Source organism: Papio anubis, chromosome 6 (assembly GCF_008728515.1).
Source record: "Papio anubis isolate 15944 chromosome 6, Panubis1.0, whole genome shotgun sequence".
In the NCBI taxonomy this organism is placed as follows: domain Eukaryota; kingdom Metazoa; phylum Chordata; class Mammalia; order Primates; family Cercopithecidae; genus Papio; species Papio anubis.
In genome coordinates, this window is record NC_044981.1 from 114,216,390 (window position 1) to 114,240,284 (window position 23,895).

The 23,895-nt window shown below is 42.7% G+C and overlaps 1 protein-coding gene across 3 annotated transcripts in view; it reads right to left on the reverse strand.

Moving 5' to 3' along the window:
* SASH1 (SAM and SH3 domain containing 1) overlaps positions 1 to 23,895 on the reverse strand; it is a 347,031-nt gene that overhangs the window by 104,916 nt on the left and 218,220 nt on the right. For 2 of the 3 annotated variants that reach the window (XM_031667726.1, XM_031667725.1), the window contains exons 3-4: positions 6,680 to 6,730; positions 6,502 to 6,551 (exon numbers count right to left, since the gene is read on the reverse strand). In XM_031667726.1, the coding sequence (XP_031523586.1) occupies positions 6,502 to 6,551; positions 6,680 to 6,730 (101 nt within the window). Of the gene's footprint in view, positions 1 to 1,585; positions 1,962 to 6,501; positions 6,552 to 6,679; positions 6,731 to 23,895 lie in introns of those variants that run through there. The other variant, XM_003898067.5, reaches the window with a different exon arrangement.

A 23,895-nucleotide genomic window follows, 5' to 3' on the forward strand; every position in this document is an offset into this window, starting at 1 on the left:
GCTTATGCCTTTTCAATTTTTAGTCTATATAAACTACCCCAGGAAGATTTCCTCCATAAACATATTACGAAATAGCCAGGTGGCCCTCCCTACAGTTGGCTTCCTTGGATGTAATGACAATAAAAAATCTTGACACACAGCTTATTTGTCAGACATCTAGGCAATTTTCAGATTCCTTTGTTTACATGCATACAAATAAAAGTTTAACTTTTCGTAGAAAATACTGCTAGTCTCCTATACAATGTCTATTCACCCCCTTCCCTTAAGAAAAGAACGCTGAGCTGGGCACGGTGGCTCACGCCTGTAATCCCAGCACTTTGGGAGGCCCGGTGAGCCGGATCATGAGGTCGGTCGAGATCATCCTGGCTAACAGGTGAGAGAATTCCGTCTCTAAATACAAAAAAATTAATAGCGTGGTGGTGGGCACCTGCAGTCCCAGCTACTTTCGGGGAGGCTGAGGCAGGAGAATGGTGTGAACCTGGGAAAGCAGAGCTTGCAATGAGCCAAGATGTGCACTCAGCCGGGCAACAGGCGAGATTCCATCTCAAAAAAAAAAAAAAAAAAAATGAAAAGAACCCTGGCGAGGCGTGGTGGCTCACGCCTGTAATCCCAACACTTTGGGAGGCTGAAGCCCAGGAGGCAGATCATGGTCCCAGGAGATCAAGACCATCCTGGCTAACACAGTGAAAACCATCTCTACTAAAAATACAAAAAAAGTCCAGCGGGCATGGTGGCAGGCCTGTAGTCCATACTAGGGAGGCTGAGGCAGAATGCGTGGACCGGAGAGAAGCGGAGCTTACAGTGAGCCGAGATCGCCACTCACTCCAGCCTGGGCTACAGAGCAAGACTCCGTCTCAAAAAAAAAAAAAAAACAAAAAAAGAACCCTATGTTGTTTAGGACAGCAATGTGCTCCATTAAAAATGCTCACTTCTCTAAACTCCCTTATAGCTATGGTGGTCAAGTGACCCAATTCTGGGTCCCCCTTCTTTGCTTTATTTTTATCTGTACCACGACTTTAAATATGTAATTTTTGTTCTAGTATATCCCCCTGCCTTCAAACGTAAGCTGCATATAAGCTTGTGACAGCTCTGTCCATCACTATATCCTGGGCCCCCTGAAGGCTGCCTTCAACAACAGGTTGGTCAGCAAACAGCTGCTGCATGAGCAAATGAGTGGCACACACTGGAATGTGGTGGACAGGGTTTCTAGGAAAGCTCTGCAAAGCACATGGTTTAACCTCGGGACCTACTGCCTTCTTCCCGGCCTTCGCCCTGCTTTTTCTTCCCACCTAGAAGATGCAGCAGCCACTTTAAGGCTATGACGGCAAAGAAAAAGAAAGAAGAAAAAAAGAAAGCGATCCAGCCATCTGGGTTTCTGAAGGCCGACTTGAGTCATGGAGCCAGCCCTGGACCCATTCATGGAACGCAGATGTGTCTAAGGAATCACTATTGGTCAGGTTTCCTGCGACTCGTAGCTAAACTTATTTGTCATAGTTATAAAGCTATTTCCCAGCACCCTCAAGAAAAGCCTTACTCTCTAAATATTCTTTAAAGTCTCTGGTAATAGAAAATTAGTTAATTTTACCTGTTCAGCCAGTTGACACAAATCCAAGATTGAGTAATAAAGCACGTCTGTCAGAGGCATTTGAACCAGAGCACTTCCACCTTGAACTGGGGCTGGGTAAAATAAGGCTGAGACCTGTTGGGCTGCATTTCCAGAAGGCTAGGCATTCTTATGACAGAATGAGATAGGACGTTGGCAGGACTGGTATCACAAGATACAGGTCAAAGATCCTGCCAATAAAACAGGATGCAGTAAAGAAGATGGCCAAAACCCAACAAATCCAAGATGGTGATGAAAAAGTGACCTCTGGTCACCCTCACTGGTCATTATATGTGAATTATAATGCATTAGCATGCCAAAAGACACTCCTACCAGGACCATGACAGTTTACAGGTGCCATGGCAACATCTGGAAGTTACCCTATATGGTCTGAAAAGGGAAGGACCCTCAGTTCTGGGAACTGCCTGCCCCTTCCCCAGAAAACTCATAAATAATTCACCCCTTGTTTAACATATGATCAAAAATCAACTGTACGTCTACTCAGTCGAGCAGCCCATGCCACTGCTCTGCCTCTGGAGTAGCCATTCTTTGGTTTCTTTACTTCTCTAACAAACTTGCTTTCACTTTACGGACTTGCCCTGAATCCTTTCTTGCACGAGGTCCAAGAATCCTCTCTTGGGGTCTAGATTAGGACCCCTTTCCAGTAACAGATAGTCTCATCAATAAACAATGTAGATAGATATAAACAGAAGAGGCTCAAATGAAAGCTCTCTTGGCCTTCATTATGAAGTAAGAAAACAAGGATGAATGGGGACCCCACCAAATTCATGACAAGGTAGGGAGGGTCTGTTCTTTCTTTCCTCCACCTACTTACCTGTCACCTACCTACCAACCTACCTCTTGTATACGCAGGTCAAGCACATCTAGAGGCCAGCAGCCCCACTTGGCAGGGGCATCTATAATAGATGCTGAGATGCCAGGTATGTCGAAAATCTCACTGCTTGTCTCTCTCCCTCCCCACCTTCTGGGTCAGAGCTAACTTCCTGTAACTTGAGACTTTAAACCCTGTTAAATGCTAAATACTGCCGAGAAAAGTGATGTTATTTTTCAGAAACAGACATTTGAAGCATAATTAAGGCCAGATATCTCCCTTGGAATAGGTTTTAGCTGGGCGAGGAGGAGGGAGGCGCGCGCACTGGGGGTGCCTGAGACAAGTTGGGAGACTGGATCTGCGAGGCAGGAGTCGCAGGAGCAGTGCTCAGCTTCCACACTGCCTCCTTCTCTGCATTTCTGCTTCTAAGGGTGGGCCCCTGCAGGTCTTGCCCACATGTGTTTTCTAAGTTCTCTTGTTTTTGTAATAAAAAGCAGAGAAAACTTCTGCCCATAGAATACCACTCTGACGCAGAATGATATTTTGGTTGGCAGAGACTTTTGCGGACACCAACCAGACACAGCCAACTGGTTTGCCAGGTCACCCTTTGAGGCTCCCATACTCAACGGCAAGGCTCCCAGCAAGCATTTTGATGTAAGGGAATAGTGAGATTGTCTATTTGCATCTTCAAATACAATTAATAAATTATTCAATAGAGACAAGGCATCGAACCTACTCAAAATATAATCTGACCTAAGATTTTCAGAGTGATATATCTTTAAAGGCAAATGAAATTTAAACACAAAATCTCTTGGGAGATTTTATACAAAATAATCATCAATACAAGAATAAGTATCACCCTTTTGCAACCATCACAGCAACACTGATTCAGGCAAGAATCATGGAAAGAATCTAAAACCATTAGGTAAAAGTTTGATGATGATAGTTTCACGGTCTCAGATTATCACCTCACAATATATACATATATATTCACTACAAAGAAGAAATCGTAACTTCTCAAAGAAAACCTGGCAGATACCACCTTAAATGAATGACCGAAATTAATATCACTAATAATGAAACAAACGGACATCACGGGCCCCCTGATGTAATGCACTGTGGAGCAAAAAAAATCAAAAAACAAAACCAAATAAATGCTAAACAAACACTTCACCAAACAACTAGCTTACACTCTGAAAAATGTCATTATTGTCAAAGATAAAAGAAGGCTAAGAAACCCTTTCAGATTAAATGTGACAAAAGACATGACACCAACATGCTGTGAGTGATTTTTTTTTTTTTTTTTCTAAAAAGTGCTGGATTGGAAAAACAGTGCTATAAGAGACATTATTGCAACGATTAGAAAAACAAATAGGGCCAGGCACAGTGGCTCATCCCTGTAATCCCAGCACTCTGAGAGGCCAGGCGGGCAGGCCATTTGAGGTCAGGAGTTCGAGACCAGTCTGACCAACATGGTGAAACACCTTCTCTACTAAAATACAAAAAAAAATTAGCCAGGTGTGGTGGCGGCTGCTTGTAATCTCAGCTACTCAAAGAGGCTGAGGCAGAATAGCTTGAACCCAAGAGGTGGAGGTTGCAGTGAGCCGAGATGACGCCAGTGCACTCCAGCCTGGGTGACAGAGTGATACTCCCTCTCAAAAAACAAAAAACAAAAAAAAAAAAAAAGAAAAGAAAAAGAAAAACTTGAATAGAAACTGTATATTAGAAAAAGTTATTAAGTTTCCTGTATTTGGTCATTATACTATATTATTCTGTAACAGAATGTTGTCCTTAGGAAATATTTGCTTAAGCATTTAGGGGTGACAGTCGTGATGTCTACCATTTACTCTCAAACAGGCCAGCAGTAATAATAATTAGTGGTGGTGGTGGTGGTATGTGTGTGTGTGTGTGTGTGTGCGTGAGAGAGAGAGAGAGAGACAGAGAGAAAGCTCAGGAGTGTGCAAATGTCAACAACTGGTGGCCTACGTGAAGATTACATGAACATTCACTGCACAATTCTCAATCCTTGAAACTTTACTGTAAGTTTAAATTTATTTTATTACTTTTTTCTTTTGAGATGGGGTCTTGTTCTGTCACCCAAGCATGATCACAGCTCACTGCAACCTTAACTTCCTGGGCTCAGGGGACCCACCTGCCTCAGCCTCCCGAGTAGCTGGGACTACAGGTGGGCACCACCACACCTGGCTAATTTTGGGGGGCTGGGGGCAGGGGCGTGGGGTGGATCAGAGACGGTCTTACCATGTTGCCCAGGCTGATCTCAAACTCCTGGCCTCAAGTGATCCTCCCACTTCAGCCTCCCAAAGTGCTGGAATTACAGGCCTGAGCCACTGCACCCAGCCATAAAAATTTTTAAAAGACAGTGTTTTTAAGTTAAAAGCAAAGGGTAGCATAGTTTTCAAAAGCCATTAACAGAGAAATAAAGGACAAAATGTTTTTAAACTTTCAAATTGTTTAGAAGCACATTAAGTTTGAACCACTTAAAATTACAGAGGCAAGATGACAATATTACAAAAGAGGACAGTGGGTGTGTGTTTGAATTTTTTCGTTAACCTCAGAGGAGGCCATCAGTCTCTCTCGGCCCCAAGAGCCATGCCACATTTTACTAAGTAAAGGATATAAACACGGAAAGAATGACTCTCCACAATTGAGGGGAAGAAGTACTACCCAGCCTAACTAAGGTTAGTACAAATTTGGTGAGTCACTTCCTCTTAGGAGGAAGAGCCAACATTTCTTGTTTCCTGAAGGATTCAGAGATTCTGAGGGAACACCTGAGCTCTCAGCCTGAATCATGCTACATAAGTAATAAACTAGGGCAGGAAAAGCTACAGCCCATTCACTCGATGCTTCTACCCCTACCACAGTACCTCCAAGTTCAAAGTCAATGTCAACTTGAGTCTTTTTTGTCTATTTCAGCCTCCACATTGCCAGGTTCCTGGGAAGAGGCAAGGTAAGCAAAACAAAAAAAAGTTGATGGATGTGCACAGTTATCCTCGCACCATGAGTGGGCAGTGGCCTTGGTTTGCTGTGGGACATCACCTGCAACGTTCCTCAGTCCAGAACCAAACCCACAAAGCCTCTTAAGTTTAGAATTATAGCTTTCTGGCAAAGCAGCCCTCCTCCCTGAACCGCCTGTGCCAGCAGCACACACACGTGGATGGATTAGGCAAAGCTGTGCTCTAAAGCACACACACGCTCTCCCCAACGTGTGCTTTGCATTCCAGAAATACTTGATGCCTAAACCACTTCTATGCCTCCCTTGGCATGAACGTACAAGTGGCTCCATGCCAAAGGAAGCGTCTGTTTAGAGATGCGGACTTTCTTTAAATTTAACGCAGAAGATCACAAATAGAACATTCTAGCATAATGATGATGCAATAAAGTAGAAAAAGAAAAGGTTTTAGAAAAAAGATTCTCTTTGTTTTTTTGTCTTATTTATGTTGCCTAAAAGAAATACTGAAAACATAACATGAAACATAAAATTAGCTTCTATGAAAGCAGAAATTACAGGGCCCAAGTTGGGTCAAGGAAGCAAAAACATTTCCTTTAACAGGAAAGGCTAGGGATCATTTGCCATTTTTTTACACACACGTTCATTGCTGTTTTAAGGTCACCTACCAAAATGAGGTGCAGAAGATGGGTTTTTAATCATTGGTTTATTCTGGAACATAGTACATTTTATTTTTGTATCTTGCTTCTTGATAACTTTTATCCTATATTAAAAATTAATGTAAAAGATGAAAATCCATCTTGGTTAATGCACCTATCCTTTCCCTTTCTCTTTTATTTCCGGAGATTTATTTAGGGTGTATTCACAATAGGCAGTGTAAAATCAGTAACTCTTCACAAAATCCTTAGACATCACCAACTGCATTACAAAACACATTCTTAGCCACCTAGATACATACACATGCATGCAACATGTTAAGGAAAATGACATCCAAGTCCATAGTACATACGCACACGATCGCCTGTTTGATTTCCGTCAGCATGGACCTAAAAGACACCTTCTTGGAAAGTGATCCTGGGCAGAGGGAGAAAGACTTACTTTCTTTCCACTTCTGGTGTTGACACGGCGCTACAGAAGCCAAGCGACTCCTACGAGAGAAGATTCGTATAGTCAGTGTGGTCAGAGCAGCAGGCTTCATCTGATTTGTACAGAGTGTCACTTAAAAAAAAAAAAAAAGGCAGAAGCAAAACTAGATGATTAAAGTCATTGTGCTTACTTCGATCTGGGACCGCAGCTGAAGTGACGTGGGGCTAGCGTCGGGTTTCTCCTAAAACAGAACAGATGCCGGTTTAACGGGACTTCCAAACATGTCACACACGAGAAAGACAAATAGACATGTAAGAAGAGAGGGGAGGATTCGGGAAAGGTTAGGGTATAGAGTGGGAGGAGATGGCAGAGATAAGAAGATTTTCTGGGAAAACTAAATACTTTTAAAATGAGAGCTCTGGCCCCCTAAGATTGAACTATTTTCCAAACTTTGCTGCCAGACTCTGCTGACAATTTCATTGCAGAAGAAAAAAAAAGCACAATTTCAGTCAAGGGGACTGATAGTTCATGGTGAAATAATTCTGTGGATATACTTAGTTGGTCACTAGGACACTGAATTTACTGCCACCCATTTGAGTTTAGCTGTTTTCTAAAGACACTAGAGTTCCAATTCAATTTTTTTTTTTTTTTTTTTTTTGAGACGGAGTCTAGCTCTGTCACCAGGCTGGACGCTGGAGTGCAGTGGCGCGACCTCAGCTCACTGCAACCTCCGCCTTCTGGGTTCGAACGATTCTCCTGCCTTAGCTTCCCGAGTAGCTGGGATTACAGGCAGGCGCCACCATGCTCAGCTCATTTTTGTATTTTTAGTAGAGACGGGATTTCACCATGTTAGCCAGGATGGTCTCGATCTCTTGACCTTGTGATCTGCCCGCCTCGGCTTCCCAAAGTGCTGGGATTACAGGCATGAGCCACCGCACCCAGCCCCAATCCAATTTTAAAGTTCTAAACATATTCAGAGTACTTAGTAGCTTAGGAGAAGTTGTTAATGTCTTTAGGAAGTTGGGAAGCTAACTGAATGTTATCTTGCAGCCTTAAAAATCACTATACTTCCCTAACACAAATGAACTGACCTATCTGGAAATTTAAAAACAAACACTCTTGGTATTGATTTGATAAATGAAATATAAATACTTGATATTAAGATGCACTGAGGCTGGCACAGTGACTCACGCCTGTAATCCCAACACTTTGGGAGGCTGAGGTAGGTGGATCACGAGGTCAGGAGATCGAGACCATTCTGGTCAACATGGTGAAACCCCGTCTCTACTAAAAATACAAAAAAAAAAAAAAAATCAGCCAGGTGTGGTGGCATGTGCCTGTAGTCCCAGCTACTCGGGAGGCTGAGACAGAAGAATGGCGTGAACCCAGGAGGCAGAGTTTGCAGTGAGCACAGATCGCTCCACTGCACTCCAGCCTGGGTAACAGAAAGAGACTCCGTCTCAAAAAAAAAAGAATGTCATTAAATCATGAGAGGCAGAAGAATCAAAGAATATTATAGATAAAACCATATACTATAATGCCCTCATTTCATAGTTCAAGGAGGCTGCATCTCCTTTGAAAGTAAGATAATGAAGAGAGATAAATTACCTGCGATAAAACTAATTATACAAATTATGCATTTTCACATGCATCTAATTGTTCAATTGTCCTTTTCACCATTAACACAATTATAAAACTACACCAATACTGAAAAACTTTTGTTGAAGTATAAAAGTAGCAATAAAGTATGAAAATAAGTATAACTCAGAGCAAAGTTATACTTTTAAACAAGGAACAGGAATCCAGTATGAATATAGAGTATCAAAATGAAGGCGCTTTCATGCAGGATTGTGGAGGAGTGTTCCGGGGATCTGTTGCTCAACAACGTGCATGTGGCTGACAATACTGCACCGCACATTTGGGGACACTGTTGGGAGTGTGAATTTTACGTTATGTGGGTTCTTTTTTTTGTTTGTTTTGTTTTGCTTTTTTGCCACAATGAAAAAAAAAGAAAGAATGTGCTGGGATGAGTACATCTGAGAATGGGATGATTGTTGACAAGCAGCCAGAAAGAGAAATGGGATTTAATGGACAAGAATTTAATGAACTGGCAACTCACTCATCCCCTAATCTCAGGCCCTTGTTTGTTATAAAAAGATATCACAGTGGAGTAAAAGCTCCCCAGAACTCTCATTAACATCCTCCTGGTTTTTACTGCCACTGTTGTTCATAACAGACATATTTCTGTACCAAATTTGATACACCATTCTACCAAAAAGTATATGGACAATATTCCAAGTGTGAATGGTAGGATGTCAGGCTCAGACACCATTAACAAAGGGGATACATACTTTTGTACATTTCTGGTGCTTACACACCAACCACAATTTCCCAGGACCTAACCTTTCAGTCTCACATAGAGAAATTTACAAATTTAAACAGCAGGAGGTAAGCAAAAGTATCATCAGTGATTTTTTAATCCCAAATCTTCCTTTCTATTCAGGAGTTGGTACAAAGAACTCAGAGTGATGATGAAACAAAACTGTTAGTTCCTCTGAAATTTTCTCTGAAACTGCCCCTTTAACACCCAATTGCAGCCAATGACCTTCTAAAGCCACCAGCAAAAGTGACTGGTTCAGTTCACCTCCACTCCTCCATTTTTACCTTTTCTTCAAGCTGTTCATTTCTACCTCACTAGTAATAGTCATGCTAGGAAACGATCTTCTTTTGTTATAACCATTTATCTGCATTTTTTGAATAGATTTTATTTGCTAAGTGTATCATTTGCCATGTCATATCACAAATGTAACGTATATGGTGTGTATGTATGTTGTGGTATGTATGTTACAAATGTAACATATATGGCAAAACGTACCTGTCCCTGCATATACAAAGTAGTTGCTTATTAACAACCGTATTAAACAACGATAAGGAAGCAAAATTTTAATCATTTCATCTTAGCATGTTCATTTGTTACTTAAAATAGGCATTTGATTCTTTTAGCTATTTAAACAATTTTTTTTTTTTTAAAGAAACAGGGTCTTGCTATGTTGCCCACGCTGGAGTGTAGTGGCTATTCACGGGCGTGATCATCACGCACTGCCACCTTATGCCCAGAGCTCAAGCCATTCCTCAGCCTCCCAGGTGGCTAGAACTATAGTTCATGACCATGCCTAGCTTGTTTAGCTACTTTTCAGAAAATTGATTGGGGCTATAGTTTGACATATAATGTTAAAATCATGGAGACAGGTAATGTTTTCATGCAGAACATTTGTTTTATCAAGGGCAGCTTACTGATGTTGAACAGGAGATCTTGTATAGTGATATTTCTAGTGACTTATTTTTTTCAAGACCAAGCAAGAGAATAATTTTTTCAGGATGTCTTATTAATTTTATCCCCCAAGGATAAGAGATTACAGTCATCATTTAGACGCATGTCTTACAGCAAACACATTCTAAAGTAAAAATATTGCACAACTGAGGAGAAGCTTGTAAAGTTATCCACTAAGTTAAGGACCTATGAATGCTTGGAGAGAGAAAAATGGAATAAACTATTGGCAAAATTCCATTATCATAACACTGATGAGTGTCACATGATGTCAATGACAAAAGTGCCGAAGAGTAATTACTATAATGTGCCATGTGCCATGCACCTGACTGCTCAGCCACGACCCCTTTATTCAGAGAACAGCTGATGGTTTACAATACAGCTCCTGATCTGGATGTCTTAATGTAGACAGAAATAGTAAACATTGTGAACCTCATCAAAACAGTCATTGAGTATATGTGTAAATATGTGTAACTGTTGGGCGTGTTGTAAAAAGAAAGGATCACTGAGAAATAAGACCCTTCTCTCCTCCCCCAACATACGCCAACTGTTTCAGTTACTACTGCCATGTAACAAATCATCCCAAATGTAATGGTATAAACCAACAAGCTTCTTATGATCTTCACAGGTTCTGTGAATATGAATTCAGAAAGACAACAGCAGAAAAGGCTTGCTCTGCTCCACAGTGTTCGGAGCCTCTGCTGGGAACAGGCAAAAGCTGGGGACGACTTGATGGGTGGGCCGTAATCACTGGAAAGCTTGCTCACTCCCATGTCTGGAAGCCAATGCTAGGGCTGCATGGGTTGCTGAGGCTTCCTCACAGCAGGATGCTGGGTTGTAAGAATAAGCATATGGAGAAAGGCAGGCAGCAGCTGTATTGCCCCTTTGGTATTTTGGGGTTTTTTATTTTTATTTTTTTATTTTTTGAGACAGCATCTCATTCTGCTGCCCAGGCTGGAATTCAGTGGCGAGGTCATGGCTCATTGCAGCCTTGACCTTCCAGGCTCAAAGGATCCTCCCACCTCAGCCTCCCAGGTAGCTGGGACTACAGGCATACGCCACTATGCCCGGCTAATTTTTTTGTACTTTGTGTAGAGATGGGGTTTCACCATGTTGCGCAGGCTGGTCTCGAACTCCTGGGCTCAAGCAATCTGCCCACCTTGGCCTCCCAAAGTGCTGAGATTTGTATTGCCTCCTATAACAGCCTCCTATGGTAAGATATCTGCCAGAGTCACAAGCCCTCCCAGGTGTTAGAGGGTTCACGGCCCCCTCTCTCAGCTGGGGGAGTGCCAAAGCCACACCATGAGAGCAACATGGATGGCAGACATCGCTGTGGCCAGCTTTGGGAATTACAGTCCACCATGCTGACTGTCAAGGAAATGGGCCTGCTCATGAGTTTTCAAAATGAGGAATGGGGTGCAACCATTTACTCATGACAATATCCGGAAGGATTATCTTGTGGCTTTCACAACATTTACTCAAGTATATCTTGGCAACAGTCAGCCTGAATTATCACTTCAGGTCAAAATATTGCACTGTATTAGGCTGCAATGATCATGTCTCTCATTTCAAACCTGTAATTATAGAAAATTTTAAATACACAAAAGTAAAGAGAAGAGGACAGTAAACTCCCCAATTCCTACTACCCAGCTCCAACAATCAGCAGTTCAGAGTTGACTTTGTTTCCTCTATACCTTCACTCTTACTTCATGTTCATCTCATTTTACTTTGAAGAAAATCTCAGACATCGAATCATGAAATATCACCATTTTTAAGTTAAGAATTAGCTATCAGAGTTCCTTAACTGTTGCTCAATCTTGAGCACGTGGCTCTATCACCAAGAATTTCACTCTTTCCTAGCACTGGAGGACTTTCTTTGATCATAAGGAAAAATCATATTTATGAAATTTAGATACTCCATCTAAATGTTGCAAAGGGACATGAAGAAATGCATTCTGAAGTTGAATGTAACTTTAGAGTTTATTAGAAAAGTATTCACTATTGTTTCCTAAGTGTAAAGATAATATCCTTTATTTTATTTTATTTTATTTTTTTGAGTCAGAGTCTGGCTCTGTCTCCCAGGCTGGAGTGCAATCTTCACCTCACTGCAACATCCGCCTCCCAGGTTCAAGCGATTCTCCTGCCTCAGTCTCCCGAGTAGCAGGGAATACAGGTACCCACCACCACGCCCAGCTAATTTTTATATTTTCAGTAGAGATGGGGTTTCACTATATTGGTCAGGCTGGTCTCTTGGCCAGCCTGGTCTCAAACTCCCGACCTCGTGATCCACCCCAGCTTGGCCTCCCAAAGTGTTAGGATTACAGGCATAAGCCACCATGCCCGACAATGCTTTTAATATTTTTTTCTTATTTCCTCTCCCCTCCAATAGCAACAAGGTCTCATTATGTTGCCCAGGCTGGTCTCAAACTCCTGGTCTCAAGCAATCCTTCCACCTCAGCCTCTGAAAGTGCTAGGATTACAGGCATGAGCCACTGCACCTGGCTACATCCTTTAAAATTTCTGAATATGATATGTTCATAAACTTTGCTTGGAAAAAGCATATTCTAAGCAGAATTTAATGAGAAATTACTCCACGATATGGTCCATGTTCAATTAAAGGACTCAGAATGACCTGGGAGAGTCACACAACACTGATGGTTGAAATTGAACCTTATGTTAGGGCATTATAACTTAGTTTGAAATGTTTTAAATACGTTTAAAAAAGAAGTGAATTGTGAATTTTTTCTGTGGCTGGTGAGGTGAGATTTTGAAATTTGACCTATAGATTTAATTGCTCATCATTAAGTCACATATGGATACCTTAGTTAAAATGACAAATCTCATTAACATTACAAACTCTTAAAGAAACCCTCCCAAGTTGTGTGTGACAGTGAAAACTAAACACAAATATAAATATATCCCAATATGAATGCATGCATGTTTGTACATATATATATGTGTACACATGGAGAAAAAAAAACGCTGAGAGTATATCTCACTGAATTTTTTTACCAGCATGTAGTCTTGCATTACTTTTTTCTAAAGATGAAAGATTATATCTTTAGAAAAGATGGGAGGCTGAAGCAGGCAGATCACAAGGTCGGGAGATCGAGACCATCGTGGCTAACACGGTAAAACCCCGTCTCTACTAAAAACACAAAAAATTAGCCCGGCCTGGTGGTGGGCACCTGTAGTCCCAACTACTCAGGAGGCTGAGGCAGGAGAATGGCGTGAACTTGGGAGGCAGAGCTTGCAGTGAGACAAGATTGTGCCACTGCACGCCAGCCTGGGCAACAGTGTGAGACTCTGTATCAAAAAAGAAAAAAAACTCCAGTTCCCCTATGTTTTTAAATTATCTACATGTGTATGTCTATAAATGCAGGAGAAAACATCTAAAAGAATTCTACACGCCAATGGTTACTTCTCAATTCATAACCTTTTTCAATTACTTTAATATATTTTTAAAACACAATAAAAGATAAATATAACAAATCCCTTTGTAATAAAAATATACATATACAAATTATTCACATATTTTTAAAAACATAATAAAAGTCCCCAAAGTTAACTTTGATAACAATTTAAGTTGTAGCCCAACAATTAAGCTAAAAAGCTACCTAAGAAATGTTAAAACAGGCTGGGCATGGTGGCTCATGCCTGTAATCCCAGCACTTTGGGAAGCCAAGGCGGGCAGATCACAAGATCAGTAGTTCGAGATCAGCCTGGCCAACATAGTGAAACCCTGTCTTAATACAAAAATAAGCCAGGTGTGATGGCACGCACCTGTAGTCCCAGCTACTCAGGAGGCTGAGGCACGAGAATGGCTTGAACTAGGAGGCAGGAGTTGCAGTGAGCAGAAATCTCACCACTGCACTCCAGCCTGGGTGACAGAGAGAGACTCCATCTCAAAAAAAAAAAAAAAAAAAAAAAAAGAAAAGAAAGAAACAAAGAGGCATTAATACTTTATTTATCAAGTTAGGTCATGGCTGGTATTAAAATATTTTCTTGATGTGTTAAAATTTGTATATTTTATTATTAATAGAGAAGGACCATGCTGAAATTATTTCATATTTATAGTTTGACTGAAAGAGGCTTCACTATAATATGGTATAGTTAAAAAGAAAAATGAATCAGGTGATCAAAAATCTTACTGGGCCGGGCGCGGTGGCTCAAGCCTGTAATCCCAGCACTTTGGGAGGCCGAGACGGGCGGATCACGAGGTCAGGAGATCGAGACCATCCTGGCTAACACGGTGAAACCCCGTCTCTACTAAAAAATACAAGAAAAACTAGCCGGGCGAGGTGGCGGGCGCCTGTAGTCCCAGCTACTCAGGAGGCTGAGGCAGGAGAATGGCGTAAACCCGGGAGGCGGAGCTTGCAGTGAGCTGAGATCCGGCCACTGCACTCCAGCCTGGACAACAGAGCAAGACTCCATCTCAAAAAAAAACCAAAAAACAAAACAAAACAAAACAAAACTGGGGAGAAAAACTTCAAATGCATTTATTGTCAGATTGGATAATTTGTAGAAACAATAGTTCCGCAAATGTTTATTGTATCTAACACAGAAGCTAAATAAATAAATCCAACAACAAAAGCAAAACCCAAGTATTGCAAGATGAAATCAGTAGTTTGCCAAAACCAAAGCCAAAACAAATGTGCACCTGTGTGTGCTTTTACCTGCTTGTGTATGTTTATACACACACGTCTACAGTCACACTGAAAGGGACTAGGTGAAATACGAAACTAAGTCTCTATCCCTAAACGATGACATTCTGGCTTTAGGACCTACATCCCATTGTGCAAAATACCAGATTCAAAAACCCACCCAGGGCAGCATTAGATCCTGGAAAACAAATATCATGCCCTTATCCCCACTCCCATTTGTCTCCACCTCTTGTGGAAATCCACGTTACTCCTCCCTTAATGCTGCCAAGGTTCCAAGCCAAATGAACTTTGCAGCTGGAAAAGCAGGAGGGACAAATCCCCCTTCTGTTCCAAAAACGGAGAGGAAGAATACCAGGCGCCCACCGGCTCAGCTCGGTGCCAAGTTCTCCTCCTCCACACTAGGTACAGGAAGGAAAAGATGGAAAAAGCCAGAGGCGATCGGATGCTTAGCCACATGCAGCTAAAAGTAAAATGCCACATGCTACTTCTGATGCATGCGATTAATGGAGGGATCCAAGCTCTGAACTGCTGGGGAAAGTTGCTGCCGGTCATAGATTTACATGGTTTCTAATGCTTTACAAGATGGCTGTAGAGTTGTGGTATCTCCCAGTTGGCAAACTATACTATATGTGTTTTTCACAGGAGAGATCCTTACCAAGTAACAGATAAAGTAGATGAACAGAAACTTCCAGGTAAACTCTACTTAAAAATGTATACATTTGGCCAGGCGTGGTGGCTCACACCTGTAATCCCAGCATTTTGGGAGGCCAAGGCGGGCAAATCATCTGAGGTTGGAAGTTTCAGACTAGCCTAACCAACATGGAGAAACTCCATCTCTACTAAAAATACAAAATTAGCCCAGTGTGCCTGTAATCCCAGCTGTTTGGGAGGCTGAGGCATGAGAATCGCTTGACCCCGGGAGGCAGATGTTGCAGTGAGCCAAGATTGCGCCATTGCACTCCACCTGGGCAACAACAGCAAAACTCAGTTTCAAAAAAAAAAAAAAAAAAAAAAAATTGTATTACCTTGTACACTATCTAGTCTTGGCTTTTATTTGGTTTCCCCCCTTATTACAAATGGGTCCACATGATCAGATTCAAGTAGGTTATTTCTCACCTTTTAAAGGAGGCCCCTTTCTCCATGTTTTAAACCTAAAAATACCATCACATCTTTATTTTTATTGAAAAAATCAAAGAGACTGTAACTATTTGCAAAGTTCTGGGAGTCCAAGCTTTGACTCTATGACCTGCTGGCTGCTGTTTAACCTCTCAGTCCTGGCTGACCTGTCTCAGATGAACCAGCCATCCCACTAGATGAGCTCCAGCAGTCAACACATGGATTAGTGCAGGGCAATCAGGCATGTAGATCCCAGGGCAACCTGAACGTCAACATTCTCACCTTTGCCAGGAAATCATTCCACTCTTGTCTGACTTCTCTATTCCAGTCCATTCACGGAAAATGTGTCGATTTTACTAGGACTTAAAATTCAACATTATTGGCCAGGCGTGATGGCTCACACCTATAACGCAGCACTTTGGGAGGTCGAGGTGGGCAGATCATCTGAGGTCATGAGTTTGAAACCAGCCTGGCCAACATGGTGAAACCCTGTCTCTACTAAAAATACAATAATAATCAGCTGGGCGTGGAGGCGGGCGTCTGTAGTCCCAGCCACTAGGGAGGCTAAGGCAGGAGAATGGCTTGACCCTGGGAGGCGGAGGTTGCAGTGAGCCGAGATTGCGCCACTGTACTCCAGCCTGGGCGAGAGTGACTCCATCGCAAAAAAAAAAAAAAGAAAAAAAAATCTATTGTCTTAGGAATCTTCTCACTCCCCACTAAATCAGCTGCCCAAAGCTACTGCTTTTCTCTTCCTGAGGTTTCTTGCATCCATCCAGTGAATCCATTCCACCTGTAGTCCTTTGCCTCACAGCTACCTGGGCTACCAGCGTATGGCTGCATGGAAAGTACTCTCAGCTGGGAGACTGGAGTCCAGTTCTGCTCCCCACTGCAGTGCAACCTTTAGAACCTGTTTTATTTTGTTTGGTTTGGTTTTTCCAATGGCAACAAAAGGCAAATGGACCACTTGATAATCTTTATGGTCCTTTTTACTCTTAAAGGACTGTGATAAGTGGTGCCATGCCCCTCTAATCACTATTGTCAACTCCATCTTCTGGAAATAGTACTCTGTGTCTCTGCTATTCAAAATATGATTTGTGGACCATCTGCATTAGCATCGCCTGGGAACCTGCTATACATCCAGTCGTGGTCCCATCCCAAACCTCCTGAATCAAAATCTGCAATTTGCCAAAATTCCCCAGTGATGTGTACTGTTTGAGAAACTCACTGCTTCTGTGTCACTTCTCTCTTCCAAATCCTTCATGGAGGCCGGGTGCAGTGGCTCACCTCTGTAATCCTAACACTCTGGGAGGCCGAGGCAGGTGGATTGCTTGAGGTCAGGAGTTCGAGACCAGCCTGGCCAACAGGGTGAAACCTCATCTCTACTAAAAATACAAAGATTAGCCGGGCATGGTGGCATGCGCCTATAATCCCAGCTACTTCGGAGGCCGAGGCAGGAGAATCGCTTGAACCCAGGAGGCGAAGCCTGCAGTGAGCTGAGACGGCACCACTGCACTCCAGCCTGGGTGACAGAGCGAGACTCTGACTAAAACAAAACAAAACAAAATTCACAAAATCTTTCACGGAAACACAATACAGACAGGATGAAGTCCACGTTTTGGAAGAAGAAGGCCCTTCACCAAATAGCCTGATCATACACCCTCTTAGTGAACAGTTAGCATGTCCTCTGTTCTCTGAGTGCAGACTGAGCCTGGTGTCTCACTTCTGCTTATGCTACCTAGAATGTTTCTCCTTCCTATCCATCCAAATCTACTCATCCTTTAGCTCCAATTCCAATACACTGTCCTATTTAACCTTCTCTGCCCACTTGTGCCTTAAATGACATGCCTGAGTATGGACATGCCAATGACTAGCCACATCACATAATCGTTAAATTTACCTATAGGTAGCAACTCTTCTACTCACTTCCTGGTTTTCCTCAACTAGACTGTAAATGGCCTTCCAATGAATTCCTGTTGAAATTCATTGTGTGCCGCCACAATCCATCAAAATCTATTTACTTAGCATTTATTATCTGCCAGGACATCCCCTTGAGAATGCTACTTTCTACAGCCTTGCACAGGCTCTCTGTACAAGGGAGTACTACTGGGAATCTATTGGTTTGTTTTGTATTTTTTGTTTTTGTGTTTTTTAAAGAGATGGGATCTTGCTTTGTCGCCCAGGCTGGAGTACAGTGGTGTGACCATAGCTCACTACAGCTTTGACCTCCTAAACTCAAGTGATCCTCCTGCCTCAGGCTACCAAGTAGCTGGGGCTGTGCATACACACTACCATGCCTAATTTATTTTTTTTTAGATGGGGTCTTGCTATGTTGGCCAGGCTGGTCTCAGACTCCTGGCCTCAAGCAAACTTCCCACCTCAGCCTACCAAAGTGGTGGGATTAGAAGTGTGAACAATTGTCCTAGTCCTGGTTTGTTCAAATGGGATCACTATGCCAATAAGCCTGACTCTTTTTCCATTCCTTTTTTTTTTTTTTTTTTAAAGAGACAGGGTCTTGCTCTGTCACCCAGGCCTAGGTTGGAGTGCAGTCATAGTTCACTGCAGCCTTGACCTCCCAGGCTCAAGCAATCCTCCTGCCTCAGCCTCCTGGATAGCTGGGACTACAGGCATGTGCTACCATGCTCAGCTTCCTTCTTTTAATTTGTGTTTGTACTTTTATTGTATGGCACGTGTATTTTCATGTTTTTATTTAAGATTTACTTTGGGATTACAGAGTTACACTAGGAAGTAAAAGTAATTCAACAAATATTTAAGATTTACGACTTAGATACATAAGAACTTAAAACAGAATGTTGTTATGTTTAATCACTTTTAGGTAAAAATCAGTAGTGGCCTGTCAGTTTCTTCATCCATATCTAACTCTTCAGCTTTTCATGTCTCATTTCACCAATATTGCTTGAGGTATAACAGAATATGTTAGTCATTGTTCTGAACCCCCATAAGCTCTTGGCCTGGTATAAGAAATTTTCTTCTGAGCGAAACTGAAGGAAAAGTACTCTCATCCCACCATATCAAAGAAGAAAGGTTCTAAGGGAAAAATTTTTATTTCACAGCTGAAGAATTCTATTCCACTAACTGCAACCTTAAAGTCTCACCATAATTAAGGGATCAGTGAATTTCTGTAAGCTTTCATAAGAAAGAAACCTGAAGTGGCAATTTCCACCCAGCCATTAATGCTCTGTGTTAAAATAATTGAGTATTTTGCTGTGTTAATTTATATACTTTTTTTTTCTTTTTTTTTTTTTTGAGATAAAGTTTCACTCTTGTGGCCCTGGCTGGAGTACAGTGGCACCATCTCAACTCACTATAACCTCAGCCTCTCAGGTTCAAGCAATTCTCCTGCCTCAGCCTCCCAAGTAGCTGGGATTACAGTTGTGTACCACCACGCCGGTTAATTTTTGTATTTTTAGTAGAGATAGGGTTTCACCATGTTGGCCAGGCTGTCTCAAACTCTTAACCTCAAGTGATCAGCCTGCCTCGGCCTCCCCAAGTGCTGGGATTACAGGGATGAGCCACCACCCCCGGCCTGATAGTTTATATTCTGCAGTATTAGTTAGTTATTTATTTAGGCCTCACCACATTCCAAAAAATGACTTAAGGTGGCTAAGTAAGTTAGTTCAGTGTCACATGATAAAAGTAAAAAGCTAAAGAGCTAATTAATTTCTATGATACAAACAGCAGAGGAAACAAGACTATAAAGTAGAGTAGGCCCAGGGATTCGGTTAGTTCATAAAAGGTGAGCCATGGGATGCCACAGTACAGACGGACCACATGCTCAGTTATAAGATGGATATTACTATACTTTTATGTCTTAAGGTAGCCATAGGAATCTTTCTCCAAGTGAAAATTTCTCCTCTGGCTTCTGGCAGATATAACACACTATTATTCTGAAAGATATCACATGGAAAATTCTGGAAGAAGTCACCTTGCTATGGAAATGCTTTCACACTGGGCAAAGCTGAAATTAGGTCTGAGATCCCCGAGTGAAAGCAGAGGAGCATACCAAGCGGGCCTCCCTGAGGTTCACACTCCCCTACCCATTCAGAGGAGTCAAGAAGTACCCAGGGCAGGAGCAGAAATCAGTCTGGGAGGACAGGAGGGTGAGTTCCACCATTCTGAAGCACAGCTGTGCTAAAACACATCAGAGTTGAATTGGTTAAATTCAGGAGTAATTTGAATCTAAGAGGGTCAAGCTTGGTGCTCCCACACCTCATGTCAAACGAGGCGTATAATTCTTTAATGTCTAAACTGTCTTTGTTTAAAACTATGTACTAGATCGTTTAAGCTACAACTTTACCAATGTTGAGTGCATACCACATACCAAGCATTCTGCATGGAGACAAGAATAAGATCTATATACCACAATGTGGCAATGGATCATTTCAATAAGATGTGGGTGTTGTGTTAGAATAATGCACCTCTTACAGTGTACAAAACATTGGTTATATAAATGTAATCATTAAAAGGCACAGTGTCCATGAAGACATTTTAGTTATCCTAAAAAACGAACCCAACAAGTTCTATAATTCAATTTTTCACTCTACTAGCAGGACTTGGCATATCCACACTATAACCCACTCTCTGGGTGCATTTCCCAGGGGTACAGACCATGATATCTGGCCATTCTAGATGGTAGTGGCCATCCCCAGAATCCTCTCACCCTCCCTGTTCTCATCCCATGCTCCCTAAGTGATCTCCTTTGCTTTTTTTGAGACTCTGTCTCGCTCTGTTGCCCAGGCTGGAGTGCAGTGTGCAGTGGCACAATCTCAGTTCACTGCAACCACTGCCTCCTGGGTTCAAGTGATTCTCCTGCCTCAGCCACCCGAGTAGCTGGGATTATAGGCATGCACCATGCACACTGAGCTTTTATATATATATTGTATTTTTAGTAGAGATGGGGTTTTGCCATGTTGACCAGTCTGGTCTCGGACTCCTGGACTCAAGTGACCAGCCCGCCTCGGCCTCCCAAAGTGCTGGGATTACCGGCGTGAGCCACCATGCCCGACCACTAAGTAATCTTCTGGGTACATCTGGTTGCTCACTGGGATTGACAAACATGAGACAAAAGTGACAGGAGGCCCTACATAAGCTCATTTCCTTTTGCTTTCTCTGTTTTTTTTCCATCTCCTCTTTCATCTAATCATTCCATAATTTTAAAAAATATTTACTGAGCCCATAAGTCAACAAGGATAAAACAGTGAAAGAGACACACACTGCTTCCATCTAGGGGCTTCCATTTAGTGAATTCTAAAGTCACTTATTTTGCATTTCAACTCTTAAGCCACAGGTGCAACATTCCTTCTGTTCTGGCACCAGGTACATGACATCTGGGTAACTGTGCTTGGCTCTGCATGCCACATTTCCTGGGGACAATGGAAACCGGAGCACCTTCACTAGAATGGTGTCTGGAAATGGTGTCGAATACTCAGGATCAATTGGAGGAAGCAGGGCTGTTTACACATAGAAGGGAAGAAAAATATAAACATGGGAAAGGCTTCCAGGGAGCAGGGAACTGCCCAGCGAAGAGCTGCCCAACCTCTCTTTCCCCACCGGTCCCCTGACAATGATAGCACACTGCACACTAGGAGAAACTGAGAAGATTTTAAATGGGAAAAAAAGTATTTTATTTATTTATTTATTCATTTATTTATTTATTTATTTTGAGATGGAGTTTCACTCTTGTTGCCCAGGCTAAAAGAGTGCAGTGGCATGATCTCGGCTCACTGCAGCCTCCGTCTCCCGGGTTCAAGCCATTCTCTTGCCTCAGTCTCCCCAGTAGGTGGGATTAGAGGTGCCCGCCACCACACCCAGCTAATTTTTGTATTTTCAGTAGAGACAGGGTTTCATCATGTTGGCCACACTAGTCTCGAACTCCTCACTTCAGGTGATCTCCCCTCCTTGGCCTCCCAATGCTGGGCTTACAGGTATGCGCCACCACACCTGGTCGAAAGTATTCTTTTAAAATAATATCTAATGACCATAGAGAAAATAAAATCAGGCCAGACACGGTGGCTCACAGAGGCTGAGACAGGAGAATCACTTGAACCTGGGAGGCAGAGGTTGCAGTGAGCCAAGATCGTGCCACTGCACTCCAGCCTGGGGGACAGAGGGAGACTCAGGAAAAAAAAAAAAAAAAAAAAAGGAGGAGGGGGAGGGAAGGAGAAGGGAGGGGAGCAGAGCGGAGGGGAGGGAAGAGAGAAAAGAAAATCAGAGTATTAGTGAAGATATTAAATACTGAATTGATGTAATACTTTCAAATAAATTATTTTCCAATTTTTTCAAGAACCTTGAGCTTACTTCTTTGAAAATAACTGTTTGAAGTAACTGTCTATATGTTTGAAAGAACTACACGCCATTCCAGATCAAGATGTTTAATGATGATTTCTTGATTAGTAACAAGAAGTTTTACTCAAACTAAGAGGTAAAAAAGGTAAAAACCTTTTTTACAACCATTTTAAATTTATTTTTTTTTTTATTTTTTTATTTTTTTTTTATTTTTTATTTTTTATTTTTTTTTTGAGACGGAGTCTCGCTGTGCTCCCAGGCTGGAATGCAGTGGCGTGATCTCGGCTCACTGCAAGCTCCGCCTCCCAGGTTCACGCCATTCTCCCGCCTCAGCCTCCCAAGTAGCTGAGACTACAGGCGCCCGCCACCACGCCCGGCTACTTTTTTGTATTTTTAGTAGAGACGGGGTTTCACCATGTTAGCCAGGATAGTCTCGATCTCCTGACCTCGTGATCCACCCGCCTCGGCCTCCCAAAGTGCTGGGATTACAGGCTTGAGCCACCGCGCCCGGCCATTTTAAATTTATTAAGCATTTCACAGCCAACAGAAATATGGCAATTTCTATTTCAAGAATGTAGCAGCACCTTATTTCATTAACAGACATAGTGAAATCTCTTATGAAAACATAACGTATTTTAAATCTAGTTTAATTTTTCGATGAGGTACTACAATATACTGACAAAGTTCTTTTGTACAGCCTTGTACATACAGTGTTCATCCTGAAGCTAGCTTGGCCGCGCTGGTCCAGAGCTGCCTCCCACCACACCTGACCACTGCACCTTGCACTCCATGTCTGAAGCTTCAATCCACCTCTTCCACGAGCTTCAGGGACCCTTGACTGTGATGGCCAAGTTTGCCACTGAAGTGCGTATCACCCATCCTGTGTACTGCTCATGGGAGTCACATACACTGCTCTGCCCTGGGACCATGCTCCCATAAGCCCTGTCAGTGGTTCTCAAACTTAGTGCCTTGCAATCCCTGGAGGGCTTCTTAAACACAGATTGCTGGGTCCTACCCAAGAGTTTAATCTGCATTTTTACCACGTTCCCAGGTGATGCTGATGCTGCAGGCTGGGGAACCACACTTTGAGAACTACTGGTCCAAAGAAGGCTGCTCAGAGCTGCTTCTAGTCAGATTCAGGGGCCTGCAGGTGAAGGGGTAGGTATATCTGAAGTCTGCCCTGGTTTTCAGTGCTCTAAAAGGGATGATCAAGACTAAGAATTTTAAAGTTAAAAGGAGGCTGGACTCAGTGGCTGACACTAGTAATCCCAGTGCTACGGGAGGCCCAGGCAGGAAGATCCTTAGAGGCCAGGAGTTAGAGGTTACAGTGAGCTATGATTGTACCACTGCACTGAGCCTGGGCACACAGAACAAAGCCCCGTCTGGCTGGACATGGTGGCTCACCCCTGTAACCCCAGAACTTTGGGAGGCCGAGGCGGGCGGACAACTTGAGGTCAGGAATTTGAGACCAGCTGCCAACATGGTGAAACCCTGTCTCTACTAAAAATATAAAAATTAATCAGGCATGATAGCACATGCCTGTAATACCAAATACTCAGGAGGCTGAGGCAGGAGAATCAGTTGAACCCAGGAGATGGAGGCTGCAGTGAGCTGAGATTGTGCCACTGCACTCCAGCCCGGTCCGAAAAAGGAAGAAGCAACAGAAGCAGAAGCAGAGGAAGAAGCAGCAGAAGAAGCAGAAGCAGAAGAGGAAGAGGAAGGAGGAGGAGGAGGAGAAGGAGAAGGAGGAGAAGGAGAAGGAGGAGGAGGAGAAGGAGGAAGGAGGAGGAGAAGAAGGAGGAGAAGGAGAAGAAGGAGGAGGAGAAGGAGGAAGGAGGAGGAGAAGAAGGAGGAGAAGGAGAAGGAGGAGAAGGAGAAGGAGGAGGAGAAGGAGAAGGAGGAGAAGGAGAAGAAGGAGAAGGAGAAGGAGGAGAAGGAGAAGGAGGAAAAGAAGAAGAAGAAGAAGGAGAAGAAGGAGGAGGAGAAGGAGGAAGG